Source organism: Gorilla gorilla, chromosome 19 (assembly GCF_029281585.2).
Source record: "Gorilla gorilla gorilla isolate KB3781 chromosome 19, NHGRI_mGorGor1-v2.1_pri, whole genome shotgun sequence".
Taxonomy (NCBI): domain Eukaryota; kingdom Metazoa; phylum Chordata; class Mammalia; order Primates; family Hominidae; genus Gorilla; species Gorilla gorilla.
Genome location: NC_073243.2, coordinates 112,713,478 through 112,733,045, shown reverse-complemented (window position 1 = coordinate 112,733,045; position 19,568 = coordinate 112,713,478). Strand labels below are relative to the sequence as shown.

The 19,568-nt window shown below is 45.6% G+C and overlaps 1 protein-coding gene and 1 pseudogene across 2 annotated transcripts; one reads left to right on the top strand and one right to left on the bottom strand.

Moving 5' to 3' along the window:
- Positions 1-3,792, bottom strand: part of LOC129527859 (NADH dehydrogenase [ubiquinone] 1 alpha subcomplex subunit 8-like) — a 66,213-nt pseudogene extending 62,421 nt beyond the window's left edge.
- A 122-nt stretch (positions 3,793-3,914) lies between these two features.
- LOC129527885 (MORN repeat-containing protein 5-like) lies at positions 3,915-18,810 on the top strand. 2 transcript variants are annotated; one of them, XM_055366870.2, is made up of 5 exons: positions 3,953-4,014; positions 9,682-9,781; positions 10,737-10,884; positions 13,616-13,727; positions 18,422-18,810. In XM_055366870.2, exons 1-5 carry the CDS (start codon positions 4,008-4,010, stop codon positions 18,640-18,642), a joined length of 588 nt encoding a protein of 195 aa, XP_055222845.1. In that variant the 5' UTR covers positions 3,953-4,007; the 3' UTR covers positions 18,643-18,810. The 2 variants fall into 2 exon arrangements, with proteins under 2 accessions (XP_055222846.1, XP_055222845.1); XM_055366871.2 differs by lacking the exon at positions 9,682-9,781 and having other exon boundaries at positions 3,915-4,014.
- The last annotated feature ends 758 nt before the right edge of the window (positions 18,811-19,568 follow it).

The following is a 19,568-nucleotide window of genomic DNA, read 5'->3' as shown; positions in this document are numbered from 1 at the left end:
AGAGACAACACAGTGAGTCAGTGGCAACCCCAGAACTAGAACACAGTGATTGTGACCTCCAACCAGGCTTCTTCCCATTATATCACCATCACTGAGGTGGATGAGCCTGAGATGTCACCATATCCCCTCACCTGCTTCTTCACTGAGACTGATGAATTCCAACAGAAACAACATCCTTTCACAGCTGTTTACCATGAATATCGTCTCAAATTCATTCAGATCTCTTTGTCTCAAACAACACAGAATTTCAACATCCTTCTCATTTATTCTCACAACAGCCTCACTGCACAGCAGGGCTACACAGTCTGCAGGTGTGGAAACTGAGACAAAGTCACCATCTAGAGCCAATCAACCTTCTAGTCCTGTCCTTGTCTCCTTAAACTATGTCTGTACCTCTTTTTATAGTACTTTATTTATACCATGCCTTGAGTTTTCCTAAATTTATGTAAAACAGAGAATAGTACTTAATAGAACTGTTATGAAGATTAAATGAGTTAATATATATAAAAATAATAAGAACAGTGCCTATCACATCGAAAGCACACCATAAATATTAGCTATTTTTGTTTTTACTCAAAATTATCAAATGTGTCCAAGGACTTTCCAGTCCAAAGCTTCTGACTGCTTTTTCAATGGGGATGTGTCATAACTCCTAAGCCAATGAGGTCCAAAATGTATTTAACTCGCTCTCCAAACGGGCTTCTTTTTCTGGCTTCACCAGTACTATTGCCACGCTGCAAATCTGACTTTGATTCTTCAACCTTCCCTACCTCCAATATCTAATCCATTGCTAAGTCTGATCAATTCTAGATATACTTGTTCTTTGCTCTCTGTAAGCACAGTCTCTGTAAGCACCAATTACACTGGGATCATTAACATCTTTCTCAATAATTTTCAGAGCCACTGAGACCAGTCTCCCTGCTTTTCTTTTTCTTTCTTCAATCCATTCTTCACACAGCTGCTACCATGATCTCCCTAAATGACAATTCTTATTTTACTCTGCTGTTATATTAGCAACCAAACTCTCATTCAGCCTTAACAGCAGAATAAAGCCTAAACTTCTTAACGGGTACCGAAAGGCTTCTGGACCCAAACTATCTTTCCACCCTTCTCACCCACAACATTTCAAAAAGGGACTGACTATTTACTGTTCTCTCAAAACACTGAACTCCTTTTTGACTCTCTGCATTTTCCCATCTCCTTACTTTTGCTCGGACCCTACCCTCACTTAGAGGGGTCTTCTCTTCATCTCCGCCCATAAATGCCATTCTTCATATGCCATTTAGTCATGTCTTACATTATGCCCAAAAAGTGCTTTCTCTATTCCCTTTATAGTTTCAGAGAATTTTATAGCTGGGATCACCTCATCTTACAAATAACCGTGTCTGCAAATGCTAAAATCAAGTAATCAAGGTGACCGGCAGGTAGGCCTAGAATTTAGATACAACTTCAAATCTTTTCCTAAACCACATCTTCCCCCTTTCATAGTATTTAATCACACCTTGTCTTGTATTTTAGTTATTTATGTAATTATTCGTATGTTCATTCAATTGTGTGAAGAGTAAAGGCAAATGTATTTCAGATACATCAGTTGTATGAAGTAGAACTTCAGATGTTTGTTGAACCTAATAAAAATTGCAACAAGAAATACAGCAACTCAAGATTAACCCAGCTACATGGGGTGGGGGCAGGGGGGTGGTTCACCGGGGGGAACAAAAGAGTGGGGGCCACATGGCAGCTCCCCTCTGCCACCTCAGAGTAAATGTCACTTTAATATAATAAAGTCCCTGAACATAGCTAATAATTTCTTCCTCTGAGGAAAATAACAGTTGCCACTCTCACAGGCATCTAAGATTAAATGAAGCATTGCAGGTAGAAGACTTAACATATGGCCAGGCGCGGTGGCTCACGCCTGTAATCCCAGCACTTTGGGAGGCCGAGGCAGGCAGATTACGAGGTCAGGAGATCGAAACCATCCTGGCTAACACGGTGAAACCCCGTCTCTACTAAAAATACAAAATATTAGCCGGGTGTGGTGATGAGCGCCTGTAGTCGCAGCTACTCGGGAGGCTAAGGCAGCAGAATCGCTTGAACCCGGGAGGTGGAGGTTGCAGTGGGCCAATATCGCGCCACTGCACTCCAGCCTGGACGACAGAGCGAGACTCTCATAAACAACAAAACAAACAAACAAAACACTTAACATAGTGCCTGGTATATCATTGCTGGTACATCATTTCTAGTCTTGGCCTTCCTCTCCTTTAATACAGCCTGTTCTACTATCCAGCCCGGCCATGACACTCCTCTGCCTTAAAACCTTCCACCTCTTCCCACCACCTCCCTTACTGGATCAAGTCCAAACTGTTTGGTCTGGCCTTGTAGAAGCTGCTTCCAAGTCCTACCTCAGCCCGAGTTGCCTCTCCAGGCTCAGCACCTGCTGCTTCCCACCACCACCACTAGGGTCACATCAAACTGTACTTGGCTCCCTAAACACACAAGTTCTGCTAGGCCGTCTCATTCTTGTGAGTTTTCACCCATAATATAGTGGAAAAGCACTGGTTTTAAAATCAGACCTGGGTTCACTTCCAGCTCTATTACTTACGAGCTCCGTGACCTTGGGCAAATCATTTCTACTCTCGGGGACTAATTCCTTATTTATAACGTTACGACCAATTGTGTGTGTGTGTGTGTATATATATATATATATATGACCAATTGTGTGTGTATATATATATATATGGTGTATATATATATATATATATATATATATATGGTGTATATATATATATATATATATATATATATATATATATATATATATATCCTACCTTATAGTGTTGCTGGGAGGATTCAATGAATTAATGCATGGAAAGTAATTAGCATCCTGCCTGGTATCTAGAAAGGACTTGATCATGTTAGCTATAATTAGTAGGGTATGTTTCTACTTCACTTCTCACAGCACTAACTACATTGTACTGTGACTGCCTCTTTATGTGTCTGTCTCCCTACTGGATTGTAAAGTCCATGAAAGCACGAAGTATATCTCTTCCAGCGTTACGTGTACACGTTAATTACTCAAATGATATCTCTTGAATAAACGAATGCTTTAAATGGGTCCTGTTACCAAACACCTTCCCAAGGCTGTGAGTAGATGCACGCTCCAATATTGTCTCATTTTCCCGCGGCTTCGTCACCCCACTCTATGCACTCGGCACCGGTCATACCACTTTAAGGTAGGTGACCGTCCCCCTCGACTGTGAGCCCCTAGAGTTGTATACTCACCTCGCATGCAAGTTTGAGGATTAAGCGACATAAGCTAAGGAAAATGACTCGTTGGTGCTTAATAAAATGTATCACTATTATTCACGGAAGGAGAAACAGGTCGCTGTGGAGGGCGAAAGGGGGAGGATTCTAGAGCCACTGTAGGATGCGACAGGGTGGGGTAGAGAGGGGAGGCGACTCCCAAAGCTGCGGAGGGGACCTCCGGGGGTCGACCTGTATATGCGTTGGAGGACTGGGGAGGGGGGCCCGGGTCCCAGGATCCGCGGAGCCCAAGCGGGGCTAGGCCCAGGCCCGAGAAGCCGCAGCCCCATGTCTCCCCTGCCTGTCCTCCGGATAGCCTCACCTCATCTACTTTCAGCTCCTCTAGAGCGGGCAGCTCCACTATCCCCGGCATGACGGCTGCAGCCCCGACCCCGACGAGAAGCCCTCAGCCGCGTCGCCCCCGTCTCCTCGAACTCCCCTTTCGACCGCCGAGTGCCACACGGCGCCTGCGCATGCGCATCTGGCAACACGCACGCGTATTGCCCTGCCCAACCACGAGCGAGAGAGCGTGCGCAATACCGAGAACTCTTCGGCCTCCAGCGGGGTGGGGCTTCGATTCGGCTCCGCCCACCCCTCCGGTTGTCATAGTGATGCCGTTTCCACTGAGACTCCGGATCCTAACAGCTGGAGGCTAAAAACAGGCGCCATGGAGTACACAGGGAGCAAATATATCGGGGAATATGTAGATGGGAGGTAAGGGGCTCATTTGATTCACTTACTATACCTTGAATAGCTGTGACTGGAAAAAGACGGCTTTTTGCTTCTGCGAAACACCTTGTGCCAGGCACTTTCACAAACTTGCCCGAGTAATTTTTTCAAGGACCGTATCTAACAAGCAGCAAAGCTGAGATGCATTCACTCCATATATACTTATATGTGTGTGTGCATTGACTGTGTGTGTGTGCTATCTGCCAGTTTTAAACATAGGAATATTTAAAATGTCAAGATCCTTGCTCTTAGGGAGTTTATAATCCAGTTGGAGATGTATTGCCAATAAACAAATAAGTGATAAAATAATTACAGATAATGGTAAATGCTATAAAAACAAACACGAAGATTAGGGAAGAGAGACTGGCTAATCTGAATCTACACGGTCGCTTCCTTCCAGGAGGAGTTCACGATCTAGGGATTATTATAGAGGATTTTATACACAAATCACTGTAGTGGACTAGTAGTAAAAAATAATTCAACAGTTTTTTTTCTTTTCTTTTCCTTCCTTCCTTCCTTTCTTCCTTCCTTCCTTCCTACCTTCCTCTCTTTCTTTCTCTCTCTCTCGTTTTTGTTTTATTTTCAGACAAGATCTCGCTCTGTTGCCCTGGCTGGAGTGCAGTGGCCTGTTCACTGATTACTGCAGCCTCGACCCCCTATGCTCAAACAATCTTCCCGCTTCAGCCTCCCAAGTAGCTGAGACTACCGGTGTGCACCACTACCCCCAGCAAATTTTTCAACGCCTTTTGTAGAGACGGCGTCTTGCTATGTTGTCCAAGCTGGTCTCATAATCCTGGGCTCAAGTGATCCTCTTGCATGAGCCACCGTGCCCAGCAATTCAACAATGTTGAGTGGCTACCGAGTACCAGGCCCTGGAATTGACTCTGGGCACAATCCCTGTCTTCAGAAAGTTCATTCAAACATGATGCGACAAGTAGACATAACAGATAACTGCGATTCAGTGTGATAAGAGCTGTAGTAGAGAGAAGCAGAGGAAACACAGAGGTGGCCACTCTTTTTTGCCAACCACCCTGGATGAAGAAAGTGGAATCTCTGTTTTTATAGCTGAGGAAACCAAGGCTGGACGATATGAAGTGGTTTGCTGAACCAGTGCTAGTTGTCGGGACTGTGAAGCACTCCCACCTTGGGGCTCTGTATTCACAAGTTGGTGGAATTCCAGGGCATTTTGAGTTAATAGGAAAGAGGGATCTGTGGTCTGGACAGGGATAGGAGATAGATTCCTAGAGAGGGTGGTAGGAATGCTATGGGATGCTATCTCTCTAATCATTACATCAATTTTGCAAGGAAGATGTTATTATCTTTCCAGGTAACAAAGGTGACCCTTACAGGGCTTGAGACACTTATCCTACTCAGCAGGTAAGTGGCAGAGGTGCTTGATGTGTACTCCCTCTCACTACTCAGTGAGATAGTTCAGGCTGACCTTGCAAATAAAGGAACAGAAGTTAAGAGAAGCAAAATGACTGGCCCACCATTATGGATACAGAGCTAGGAAGTAACAGAGTCAGGATTTGAACCCAATCCTCTGTCCAAACCACATTCTTACTTTTCACAAGGCCCTGCTACAGTGAAGGTGGTAGAATTTTGGCAGATAGAGATGGGGTATTGGGCATTTCAGGCACAAAAAGTTGAGAAACTACATTAATTTTTGATGGGCTGTATATGGGTGAGAGAGAAACACACAGACAAGGTAAAAGAGGGAAGGCTTTCAACCATTTGCCTTTGGCCTTCTGTGTATTTTCATTGGGTTTTTGTGCCAAATCAGCCATTTCCATGCTTTGGCCCTAGGAATTTGGGCTTTGCTTGAGGTTGTCTGGTACCTCTGTAACCACAATAGGGATTCCCAGACCTGAACAGGGCTTCCCAATTTCCCATAACTAGCAAGAAGTCAGCAGTTTTTCACTTGTTATACTTCTTTTCATAAGTTGGACATGTGTTATTCTGTATTGATTTTGTGTTTTTAACAACAGTTAACTAGAATTCTATTTGGGGCATCTCAAATTTCAGCATGTAATGAGAGCATGAGACAGGTCTGGGCTCAAGTCTGCCATTTGCTTGTTGTACACTTAATCAACCATCCATATCTCAGTTTCCTCATCTGTAAAATGGGAAAGCAATGCACATTCAGCAGCAGTGTTTCAAGGAATATGTAATGATCATATATGGGTGTTATTTACAAATGGTAGATACTCAATCGATTTTTTTTAATTTAGGGAGGGGATATTTTCCTCTTGGAGTTTAAATGAATAGAGTAACCTCTCTATACAGTAGGAAGTTGATATTTAACGTTTGGTTTAAAAAGTTTATGTAGACTCTCCATGGCTGATAGGAACATCAAATGGTACGACTGCTTTGGAAAAGTTTGGCAGTTTCTTGAAAAGTTAAACAGCCATTCCACTTATAGGTATTTACCCCAGAAATGAAAGTGTATATCTACACAAAGACATGTATACAAGTACTCATAGCAGCCTTATTTATAATAACCAAAACTAGAAACAAACCCAAATGTCATCAACAGGGGAATGAAGAAACTAATTGTGGTATATCCATTCATTGGAATACTACTCAGCAATAAAAAGGAGTGAACTATTGGTACACAGAACAACATGAATGAATCTCAAAAAATTATGTTAAGTGAAAGAGGCCAGACAAAAAGAGTAGATACTGTATGATTCCATTTATGTAAAATTCTAGAAAATGCAAATCTATGGTGACAGAAAGTAGATCAGTAGTCACCTAGAGATGAGGATTGTGGTCAGGGGCAAGGAGGAAGTATTACAGAAAGGCATGCAGAAACTTTTGTGGGGAGTAGATATTTTGTCTTGATTGTGATAATGTTTTCCCAGGTGATGTCAAAACGTGTCAAATTGTACACTTTAAACACGTGGCCTATTGTATGTCAATTACACTTCAATAAATCTACTTTAAAAAAAAACCTTAAAAGAGACATGATTTCCCTGTACCATGTGTGAATATTAAAAAAAAAAAAAGGTTAATGTAGTATCTGTCTGACCTCAATATTATGGTTTCTTTGGAGTAGTCGCACAATGGAGTTCTAGATAACTCCACTCCAAAGCACCACAAGGTAAGTGCCAGAAGAGACCTACAGACACAGGGGAGGAAGGGACGCCCATAGCATTTATGTAGTAACTACTGTGCTCTGGGTGGCTTTGCCTGCATCTTCTCTTCACAGGGACTCTTTGAGATAGATATCGTTATCCTGTTTTACAGGTGGGAAAAGTAAGGCTCGGAGTAAACTTGCCCAAAGTCACCCAGTTAGCATTTGGCAGAGCAGGTATTAAAACCCAGGTCGATCAGACTGTAAAGCCCACGTGCTTCCTACAATAGTTCCCTGCTGCTGGGGCCCTTCAGAGGCCACATACAGTCGGAGCCGTCCTTAAAGGCTTCGTGGAAGAGATAGTATTTGAAATGGGCCTTGAAGGTTGGGTAGGATTTAGGTGGTTGGAGATGCAAGGTGAAGAATTCTTTTTCTAGAAGTTTCTAGGCAGAGGGAACAGCATGAGCAATAGCCCAGAGGGCACGTATGGAGTAGAGCTGGCAGTTCAGTTTGGCAGGAGAGTGGGTTGTGCCCAGAGGAGTTATGCAAAGGGAAGCTGGACAGGCGGTCTGTGCTCTGGCAAAGAAATTTCAATACCGTGCACAATTCTGGTGGTGGAGGAACCACTGATAGATCCTGGTAGGGCCAAGCATCAGGAAATAAAACTTATTTCATCTCTGTAACTCTCCTCATAATGCATATGTGTGGTAGAGACTCAGTAAATGTTGGCTGAATGAATGAATGAATGAATCATAGGTTTTGAGGGGTTTGTTTGAGACAGGGTCTCATTCTGGAGGGCTCTGGCTGGAGTGCAGTGGTGCAGTCTTGGCTCACAGCAATGTCCACCCCACCAGACTCAAGCGATCCTCCCACCTCAGCCTCCCCAGTAGCTGGGACCACAGATATGCGCCACCATGCCCAGCTAATTGATAGGTATTTGAGATCTGGAAATCATATCCTTATTATGGATTGAAGCCTTCACTATAAAGTGGTTTTTTTCTTCTTTTTAACTTACTTTGAATTTAGAAGGCAGGCTTTTCGCCTTGAATGAATTTTTTAAAATGGAAGAGAAGGAGGGAGAAAGGAAGGGAAAGAGAGAGAGAGTGAAGGAGAAAAAGAAGAAGGGAGGAGAAGGAGAGAAGGAGGGACAGAGAGGAGGGAAGCAGGAAAAGTGAAGATGGGGAGATCAGCTCAGAGCTCACTGCAGTTGTCCCAGTAGGAGGCAGCAGAACCCTGGGCCAAGGCAGAAGCAGTGAAGCCGCAGGAAAGAGAAAAATGTAGGAGAGGTTTGGGGATTTTACTGCCAGGAGTTGGCAGCTGATTGGCTCCAGTCCCGTCCAGAGATGGCTTACAGCCCCAGCCCTGGGCCCAGCTCCTGGCCTTGAACCAGAGGATTCTGATACCATTCATGGAAATAGAGAACTCTAAGGAGGTGCTGCTTAGGGGAGGAGGAGATGATTCTGTTTTAGGCGAGTTGGGGATGTCTGTGAGAGGTCTGAACAGTGATGTCCAGTTCGAGGTAAGAAAAGGGGTGGGGTCTAACCTCAGAGAAGGGTGTAGAACTTGAATATGGAGATGGTGCTTAGAAATGATAGATGTGAGCTCAAGCAAAGAGTACAGGAGGGAAGGAGAAAAGGAATTCTCCCGTCCCCCCATGTCTTGCACTAGAATAAAAGTGAAATAGTTTTCAATTTCTTGTTCTATGCCGGGCATTCTGCTATAGTTTCACAACCATCGTCTCACTCAGTTATCTCAACAACTTTGTCATCCACTCTGTTCACTGACTACTCTTTCTGTTTCCTTCATTCTTTACTCAGGAGACGTTTATGAAGCCCCTGCTTAGTGGTTCTAGGAGCTGAGGATACCAAAGTCTTCCTTTAAAGAAGCTTTTCTTAAATACCGGAGATAAGATATCTAATTACAAAACAAGATAGAAAGTGTTACGCATCCCGACAGAGGTACTAGCAAAAGCCTTAAAAAGGTCAGAGTTAGGAGAGGAGCCTTCAGCTTGTTAGGAGGAATGGAGAAGGAATGAATGAAAGCATATTTATTAAGCACTCACTATATGTCAGGCCCTTTACTAGGAAAATCGTTATATGTTACCTGTATTAATTGCAGCCATTTCACCCATAAAGAAACTGGTCAGCCCGGTGCAGTGGCTTACACCTATAATCCCAACATTTTGGGAGGCTGAGGCAGGAGGATCATTTGAGCCCAGGAGTTCTAGATCACCCTGGGCAACATAGGGAAACCCCATCTCTACAAAAAAAAAAAAAAAATTAAATAAGCCAGGCGTGGTGGGGCACACCTGTGGTTCCAACTACTTGGGAGGCTGAGGTGGGAGGATCACTTGAGTTCAGGAGATTGAGGCTGCATTGAGCCATGATCACACCGCTGTACTCCAGCCTGGGAGACAGAACAAGATCTGGTCTTGGGAAAAAAACAAAAAACAAAACAAAGAAGCTAGTCAACTGGTCAAGCTGGTGTCCCTGCCTTGTTCTCCTGTATGAGCCTGTCTTCCTCCTGCATAGCACTTATCACACATTGTATAATTACTCAATTTTGTTGCCCACTAGACTGTGAGCCCCCGAGGACAGGGACTGCATCTGCCTTGATCACTGTTGAATCTGTGTTGTATTCAGCAAGTTGGACCATCAGCATAGTCCCTGACAAAATGTAGGTGCTCTGTAAATACCTGTTTGGAAGGAAAGAAGGAAGGGAAGGAAGGGAGGGAGGCACAAGCAAAGAGGTTTGGGAAAGTATCTGTATTAGTCTGTTCTCATGCTGCTGTAAGGACATAACCAAAGACTGGGTAATCTATAAAGGAAAGAGGCTTAATGGACTCACAGTTCCACATGGCTGGGAAGGCCTCACGATCATGGTGGAGGCAAAGGGGGAGCAAAGGCACATCTTACATGGCAGCAGGCAAGAGAGCATGTTCAGGGGAATTGCCCTTTATAAAACCATCAGATCTCATGAGACTTATTCACTATCATGAGAACAGCATGGGAAAAACCCACCCCCATGATTCAGTTACCTCCCACTGAGTCCCTCCCATGACATGTGGGGATTATGGGAGCTACAATTCCAGATGAGATTTGGGTGGGGACACAGCCAAACAATATCAATATCCACGATTTTATATATATATATGTATAATGGTGGTAAGCTTCAAACCCTTACTCCTGTCTCTAAATTTCATATTTTCCCTAATATTCCACTTGTGGCATAATAGGCAAGGATGGATTGTTCATGGGGGACAGAGAAATCACAGAACCAGCTGCCAGAAAACCTGGGCTCTAGTGTCCACAGTTTTTACTGTGTGTGGTTTTGGGCACACCTCTACACTCTCTGGGCCTACTAAGGGGGTTTATTTCAGGGAGCAGTGTGAACTCCAAGGTGAGAGTGAGCCTCTAGGTGAAGGGGAGAATGAACAGAGCAAACTCTATTCCCCTCTTTTCGTTTTTGAGCTTTTGAGGGAAACAAAACAAAAATTTTGTTTTCAGCAGAGTACTGCTGGGATGAGAAGGATGAGAATGCTGAGAACGGGGTTCCTGCTCACTCTGTTGCCTGCCAGCTCTGATCCTCCAGCTGTCACACAGGGCTCAGTGATTTCCCTGTGTCTTTACAGGATGGAGGGCAAAGCCAAGTACATCCTCCCTACCGAAACAATATATGTTGGGGAAATGAAGGATGGCATGTTTCACGGCGAAGGAACCCTGTACCTCCCCAGTGGAAGCCAATACGACGCCATTTGGGAAAACGGATTGGCCATAAAGGTGATCAGCTGGGGGGGCGGGTGCTGTGGAGGAGAGATCCTCGGGCAAGAAGAGCCTCACCCTCTGGCGCCCCATCGTCCCTGTCTGGTGCCCACCTCGTTCCATTCACTCTTCTCTTTGCTTCTCCCCCACTCCCCCAACTTTTTTTTTTTTTTTTTTTTTTTTAGTCTCACTCTGTCACCAGGCTGGAGTGCAGTGGCACAATCTCGGCTCACTGCAACCTCCACCTCCTGGGTTCAAGCGAGTCTCCTGCCTCAGCCTCCCGAGTAGCTGGGACTACGGGCATGAGCCACCATGCCCAGCTAATTTTTGTATTTTTAGTAGAGATTGGGTTTCACCATGTTTGCCAGGATGGTCTCAATCTCTTGACCTTGTGATCCACCCGCCTTGGCCTCCCAAAGTGCTGGGATTACAGGTGCACAGGTGCGAGCCACCACACCTGACCTTTTTTTTTTTTTTTTGAAAACGAGTCTCTGTCGCCCAGGCTGGAGCATAGTGGTGTGATCTCAGCTCACCACAACCTCTGCCTCCTGGGTTCAAGCTATTCTCTTGCCTAGGCCTCCTGAGTAGCTGGGATTACAGGTATGTGCCACCATGCCCGGCTAATTTCTCCCTGCTTCTGGATCTCCCAGGGCTCTAGAATCCTCTCCCTCTAGATCTGGAAGGATCTGTGGAGAGGCCATGATGAGTTTGCATCTGTTACACCACTTACTGCCTGGTCTTAGGCCCATGACTTCACCTCCCTGAGAGTTCTTCACCTATCAACTCAGGACAGTTAGTTGCATTAGTTATGTGTTGGTACTATAACAGGTTACCACAGATTTAGTCTGAAATCAGCACAAATGTATTATCTTACAGTTCTAGAGCTCAAAAGTCTGAAATAGGTCAGCAAGCCTGCATTCCGTCCAGAGGCTCTATGGGAAAACCTGTTTCCTTGCCTTTTCCAGCTTCTAGAGGCTGCCTGCATTCTTTGGCTCATGGCCACGCATCACTCCGACCTCTGCTTTCATCATCACGCCACCCTTCATCCCTCTGCTTTCATCGTCATCTCATCTTCTCTCACCCTGACCTTACTATTTCCTTCTCATAGGAACCTTGCAATCATATTTGGCACACCCAGTTAATCCAAATAATCTTCCCACTTCAGGATCCTTCATTTAATTGCATCTGCAAAATCCCTCTTGCCATGTAAAGTAGCATACTCACAGGTTGCAGCAGACAGGGACATCTTTGGGGGACCATTATTCAGCCTACCACAATAGTACAAGGCACCTCAATATATATATGTGAACACTTTGCTAAGTTCCCAGCACACAAAAGGCACTCAATAAGTGTTAGCTCTTATTACCACCATCACTGCTACTATCATTATAACTTACCTAATCCAAGGATTCTTACCCCCTGGTATTTGTGAGTCATGAATAGAATTCAGGGAGTCACTGAAACCTCTTGATTTATATACAGAAATTTCTGTGTAAAGGGGACTAGGTATTTCTCCAGGAAAAGCATCTATAGCTTTCATCAGTTTCACTAAGAGCATCTTGGGGCCTGACTCATGACCTAAAAAAGGTTAAGAAATGCTCCTTGTTTTATAGCTTGGAGAGTCTAAGCCCCAGGAAGGGGATGTGACTTTCCCGAGGTCACACAGTGAATTAATAGTATCATTGGAATTTCCACCCGTGTTTCCTGATGCCCAGGCCAATGCAATTTCTACATCCTGAGGCTTCCTTTAGCAGTAAGGCAGCAAAGGCAGAATGTATGCGTTTGGACAAAGGGCCGTGGCTGATGGCTCTGACCTTTCCAGCTATAATAATAATAAAAGAATAATAACATTTATTGAGGGCTTACTTTGTGTCAGTGTGTCAGTCAGGGTTCTTCAGAGACACAAAACCAATAGGATATACAGAGATGTATGGAAAGAGATTTATATTAGGGATTGGCTCACAAGATTATGGAGGCTAAGAAGCTTCCCAATCTTCCCTCTGCAACCTGGAGGCCCAGGAAAGCTGTTAGTGTAGTTCCAGTCCAAACCCAAGGGCCTCAACCAGGGGGATCAATGGTGTAAGTCCCAGTCAGAGTTCAAAGGCCTGAGAACCAGGAATGCTGATGTCCAAGGGCAAGGAAGATGGATGTCCCAGCACAAGCAGAGACAGGGGATTGGCGCTTCCTCTGCCTTTTTGTTCTATCCAGGCCCTCAACGGATTGTATGGTGCCCACCCACTTTGGTGAGGGTGGAACTTCTTTGCTCAGTCCACCGATTAAAATGCGAATCCCTTCTAGAAACGCCCTCATGAACACACCCAGAAATGTTTTACCAGCTATCTGGGCATCCCTTTCACTTAACCCAGTCAAGTTGCCTCACAAAATCAACCATCACAGCCAGGCACTGTGCTAAATGCTTCACGTGTGCTATCTCATTGAATTTTCAATCAACCCTATTTTATGTACAGTATCATTAACTTAATTTTACAAATGAAGAAATGAAGGACCAGAGAGAGTGGGTCATCTGCCCAAGTTCATCTGCCAAAGTGAGTTCACCCACTTTGAGCGGCAGGGACAGGGCTCGGCACTTATACCCATTCCCTCTTGTCGTCACAACCATAGTAATTGTGATAGTTACCACTTCTTTACTGCAGCCATCAGAAAGGCCCCCACTTCCCTTGATATCTGAACCTCTTGGCCAAAAGCCTTCAGCTTCCTCAGATGCACATGTGTGCTCCTTGTCTTCCAGGGCACATATACCTTCGTAGATGGGCTGCACTATGATGAGAAGAACTGGCATTACTGCGACGGCTATGATCGGAGGTTTTACACAGAGATCCTCAATGGCTTGAAGCCTGCAGGTACCCAGGCACCCACCCTTTCCTTCATACCCAAACTGAGAGGGAAACTAAGACAGTTTTGGATAAGTGGACTGTGTCCTACTGAAGTAACTTAAAGGGGAAGAGGAACTGAGCAGGCGTAGAAGAATACAAAAGAGCCATGTCCTGGAGCCAGGAAGGCCAGTCCTCATATCTCAGCTCCACTGTGCTAGCCAGAGGACCATGGGCAAGGGACTTTACCCACTGTGCCTCAGTTTCTCACCTTCAAAATGGAGTCAATCAGCTGGGCGTGGTGACTCATGCCTGTAATCCCAGCACTTTGGGAGGCCAAGGCGGGTGGATCACTTGAGGTCAGCACTTCCAGACCATCCTGGCCAACATAGTGAAACCTGTCTCTACTAAAAATACAAAAATTAGCCGGGTATGGTGGCATGCCTGTAATCCCAGCTACTCAGGAGGCTGAGGCATGAGAATCGTTTGAACTCACGAGGTGGAGTTTGCAGTGAGCTGACATCACGCCACTGCACTCCAGCCTGGGCGACAGAGCGACACTCTGGTCTCAGAAAAAAAAAAAAAAATCAAAATGGGGTCAACAGCATCATCTACCTCCCAAGATTGTTGTAAATAAGATAATTCATGTCAGGTGTTTAGAACAATGCCTTGAATGCATGTGGGTGCACGGTACATGTCAGCTGTTCTTATTCGTGGTACCTACTATAACACTAAAATTATGTAAATATTTTAAAAAGAAAGAGTTAAGGACGAAAGCAGTACTGACAGAGCATGTGCTTTGTGTATCAGGTGCTGGGGGAGGCTCTCTGTAATCCCTGTCTCCCTAATGTCCAGATGACCCTGCCCAGTCAGCCTTCCTAGTCCCATGTCACTCCAGGTTGAGGCTGTGGAGTTCAGACATGGTTCCCTGTGGCAGAGCTCACACTGGCAGCCCAGTCTTACTCTCTGAGGTCCTCTGTATCATGCTACCTCCCTGCAAAAACCGTGTTTCATCACAGAGGGCTACATTTGGACTATAAGTCTGGATTCAGAGAGTGGCACCTTAAAATTTTGAGACGTGTTCCAGGTCAGGTGAGCCTCAAGACGAAGGGAAGGGAGGGATAGCATTAGGACAAATACCTAATGTAGATGACAGGTTGATGGGTGCAGCAAACCACCATGGCATGTGTATACCTATGTAACAAACCTGCACATTCTGCACATGTACCCCAGAACTTAAAGTATAATAAAAAATAAATAAATAATAAAAAAATAAAAAAAGAAGAGTGTAGTTTTTGGCACAGCAGAGATAATATATCCAAAATGACAGATGGGGAAACAACTCTGTATACTATAAAAACAATCCCAACTTAGCTTGTGAGAGACCATGAGCTGTGGTTGACAGAGCATGGAGCCAGAAATTGTGGGTTTGAGTCCTAGCATTCTCTGTCTATAGCTGGATGAGCCTGCACAAGTCAACCTCCGTCAGGGCAGAAGCCTCCAGGAAGCACCCAGGCACTGGAGTCAGGCAGACCTGAGCTCAAACCCCCATCTCCTTCCCTTCCCAGCTTCATGACCTTGGGTCAGTTAGTTGACCGGGTGAGCCGCCTTCTCTCCCTTTGCCCTCCTGACACTTACTCTGCTATTTTCCTCCTATCCCCAGGCTTCTTTGCCACTGCCTCCTCAACATCCCCCCACCCCCAGTTATTCACGTTGAGGTTCCCGGGGCTCTCTGGCTTAGGCATTTTCTGTTTTCATTCTATATGCTCTTCCTGAACAAGTTGATACACTTCTAAGCCTTCAACTACCATTGGCTTCTAAACTGAAATCAGAATCCCTGAGGCTAAGATCCCTGCATCAAGCTTCCCTGACACCTGTATTGGTCGTTCTCAACTTGTTTGCACTGAATTCATTGTCACCCCCACCGTGATGGCTGCCTCACTGAATGTCATGCCCATCCACCTAGGTAAGCCTAATCCTCCCTTCCCCTGCCCCCTAAGTGCAATGGTCCTATGGATTTTACCTCTGAAATATAGACTTTATTTGTTTATTCAACAAATATTTATTGAGCACTTCCATGTGCCAGGCAGCATTCTCTTCATACTCTTTGCCACTGCCCTGTTCCAGCCCTCCATCATCTTTCCCCTTGATGACCTGACTCCAGAGATCCCCACTTGGCCCCCTTGAGGTCATTCTCCATTCTGCAGTCACTTCCATCTTTTTTTTTTGAGACAGAGTCTTGCTCTGTTGCCCAGGCTGGAGTGCAGTGGTATGATCATAGCTCACTGTAACTTTGAACTCCTGGGCTCAAGCGATCCTCCTGCCAAGTGATCTGGCCTCCTAAGTAGCTGGAACTACAGGAATGTGCCACCACTCCTGGTTATTTTTTTTTTAAGTTTCTTGTAGAGATGGGTCTTGCCATGGTGCCCAGGCTCATCTAGAACTCCTGGCCTTAAGCAACCTTCCCTCCTTAACTTGGGATTACAGGCGTGAGCCACCATGCCCGGCCGCTTACATCTTTTAAAGTGTGAATCTGATTGCCTCCCTTCCGCCCCGCCCCTTGAGTGCTCCCTATACCCTCAAGATAAGGTTTCAAATTCTCAGAAACAGTGACATTCTCTGGCTCCTGCTCATGTCCCAGCCTCATCCTAGGCTACCCACCCTTCTCGGTTTTTCTCTCTCCCTTCTTGCCATGCTTGCTTTCTCTCTATTTCTCAAAGAGACCACACTTTTTCCTGCCATTCTCTCTGCCTGGAATACTTTAACCCTCTTACTTCACCCAAATAACTCCTTCCCATCCTTCAGGTCTCAGCTCAACGTCCTGAAGCTGGGAGCCCCTTCCCTGAATTCCCACACTAGGTAAGGTCTCCCTGTGGCATATCACAGCAGCCATGACCTCCTCCCAGGGCTTGGATCGTGAGTGTTCATCTCGTCTTCTCAAGCTGTGAGCAACATGAGGGCAGGGCCCTAGCACATTGTCTGGCATACAGTGGGTACTCGTTAAAGAGTTATTGTCAAACAGGGATAATGATATTGACATCACAGTGCAGGGTGAAGTATGTGCTTAGGGGAGTTAAGGCAATGACATTAAGAAATATTTCCTAAGCTCCTACTGTATGTCAGACACTGGCTGGACCCAGGGAGACCAGAGTTAAGAGGACATCATCTCTCCCTTCAAAGAGCTGCCAGTCTAGCTGCAGCTTGAGAACCTTGCAAATCACTCCTCCCGGATTAGTTATGATGGGAGGCCTGGACTTTGCCATGGGCTCTTCACCCCAATTAAGGCTGTAGGCAAAAAGCCCTCAGCCTTAAGCCTTAGCTCTCACACAATGGCTGGTTTTGCTAAAGCTAAGCCTCTGCCAGTCTCGTGGTGGCTTTTCCCGAACCTGCCTGGCTCTCCCCTACTTCTCCTGTGACCCTCAGAAGAGCAGCTTGATTCTAAGTAGCTACTTCCTTCCCTTGTCACTCCACACTTTGCCTCTCGGGGCTGGCATTGTTAGGGCAACTCGCCCTGCCTGTAAGGCAGGGTGAGGGTTAAAAGTGCCCCGTGACCTCTTGGAGCATCTGTGAGATGGGCATTGGCATGAGGCTTTGGTGAGAGAATGGCTGTAAAGTGCTTGACATGGAGTAAGTTCTCAGTAGTCATTAGCCAGTACATATGGGGTTAGGTTTAGGATCAGGGTCAGTGTCAGGGTTACGGTTAGGCATGTCATTAAGCAACACAAGAGTTCCTACTGTGTGCAAGACTCTGGGTTGTGGGCGTGGTGCTGTGTGCTCAGTGGGCATCCAGCTCTCAGTCTAGAGAACAAGGAACTATAGCAACTATAGTTAGAAGGAACCTGAGAAGTTATTTATTCCAACCTCTCCCTTTACTTGAGCCATGGCGTTTCAAGATACACATACCTAGCGTGCATGACCTAAAAGGTGCACTCAGTCTTCTTTCTCTCCCAGAGATCTCAGTGTCCCCGGTCCTGTGGCTGCACCTAGGCTGTCTCCTCTCCTGATGTTGGCACCTGAACATACAGGTTCCAGAGCTGGACTGCCTCCTAGCTGGATAACCTTGGGAAAGTTACTTTAACTTCTCTGAGCCTCAGTTTTCTTATCTGTAAAATGGAGCCACAGAGTTGCTCTCAGGATTAAATAAAAGAGGAGCACAATGCCTGGCACATAATAAACATTCAATGAGTGGCAGCCACCGTGGTAATTTTGGCAAGAGTCAAAGTTCTCCACCACCTGCCCCTTGTCCACCTGATCCATTTCTTTTCTGCTGTTCTCCTTCATACGTGCTCTGCTCTACAAGGTTTCCAGAGTGGGGCTTAAGGATCCATGCCTCTGGCCTCTGCCCACGCTTTGAATGCCACCCCTCTTCTGGATCTGATGCTCTCCTATCCATTTGCCAACTCTGACTTACCCTCAGCATCTGTCTAACTTCAGAACCTGTGCCCTTTGTCATGGTATCCGAAGAAATGGAGGAGGATGGGGTCAAAGGAAGAAGAAGACAGAGGGTCTCGTTCCCAAGACCCTGTTCCCAAGAGCCATGTTCAGAAAGTTCCTTTGGGGCACCGTTTCTGCTGGGTTTGCTTCTTGCCCTGAGTAGGGGGTATTTAGTTCAACAGGGGAGCCAGATAGTCACATGAGCCACCAGCCACAAGTGGACCTTATGGGAACACTGGGTTTGGATTTGGCCTTGATGGTGAACTAATTGCCCATTATGTTCTTTCAAGGTATGGCTCAACTCACCAATATGGACCCACCTAGAAAAATCCCCAGGGGCTATTACGATTGTGGAGACGGCTTCTGTAACCCAGTCACGAGGGTAGTCAAGGACTATAGGAACCGCTTTCTAAGAAACGCAGGTAGGTTTCTTCCGACACTGCAGCACGTTTTCTCTTCACCCACATATAAGTATGTGCATCTGTATGTACAAATGTATGCACACACTTGACGAGAAAGAAGCTTTTGCTGATAGAAGATGAAAGTTGATTACCTGGATGTTTTATTTTTTGGACTTCTCGTGGCTGGCAAATCTGTACATAGTCCTAGAGTGAGGTAAAAGGACATTCGTGGTCTAGCTGTGACGGCACATAAATGTCGCACTGAAAGGATTAAGGTACTTATTTTTGTATGCATTCCTTCGATTTTAATGGGCACTTAATATATGCTAGACACTGTGCTTGGTGTTGGGGGAAAAGCAGAGCAAAGCTGGACACAGCCCCCCTTCCTTGTGGAGCTTGCATTCTAAAAGTGGCAGAGAAGTACTATAAACAGTTAATTGTATCATGGAACAGACACAATGAAGGGAAAAACATGGTCCTGTGGGAAGGGAAAGTAGGGGCCCCAGAGAGGTGGGACGGATGCTGTGGGAGCACAAATAAGGGCTATCAAATCCCGAAGCGGTTAGTCAGAGAAGGTTTCAAGGAGGAAATGACTTCTAAGCTGAGACCTGAAGAATAACTGGGAGTTGACCACAAGGCCTGGGAAGAGGGTTTCCCAGCGAGAGGAAATGGCACAGGCAATGGCCTAGAGGGGAGTGATCCCTTGAGGTCCAAGAAGTTTGGTTCATCCTTTAGCCAGGGGAGTAGGTACCTTGGAGGATCCAGAACCTCAGTTTGGTGAGTCAACACAAGGCTGATCAGACGAAGAAGAACCCATTTACAGTGACCACACTCACAGGAGATCAATACACAAATAATAGAACATTTTCCTTTAATGCAGTGATTCCTAAACTTATCCTTTTCTGAAGTCACACTCCCACTAGGAATATCAAAAGATATGGACCCTCTTGCCAGAAAAATGTCCATGCATGCACACACACACACACGTGCGCCCACACGCGCACATGCATACACACACACACACATTTTGCAGATA

Bases quoted from the DNA above. Each gene is read 5' to 3' on its own strand.
- LOC129527885 (XM_055366870.2), top strand. The intron at 9,782-10,736 runs GTAGGTGCTCTG...GTGTCTTTACAG, and splicing joins AGCATAGTCCCTGACAAAAT to GATGGAGGGCAAAGCCAAGT. The intron at 13,728-18,421 runs GTACCCAGGCAC...TGTTCTTTCAAG, and splicing joins CAATGGCTTGAAGCCTGCAG to GTATGGCTCAACTCACCAAT.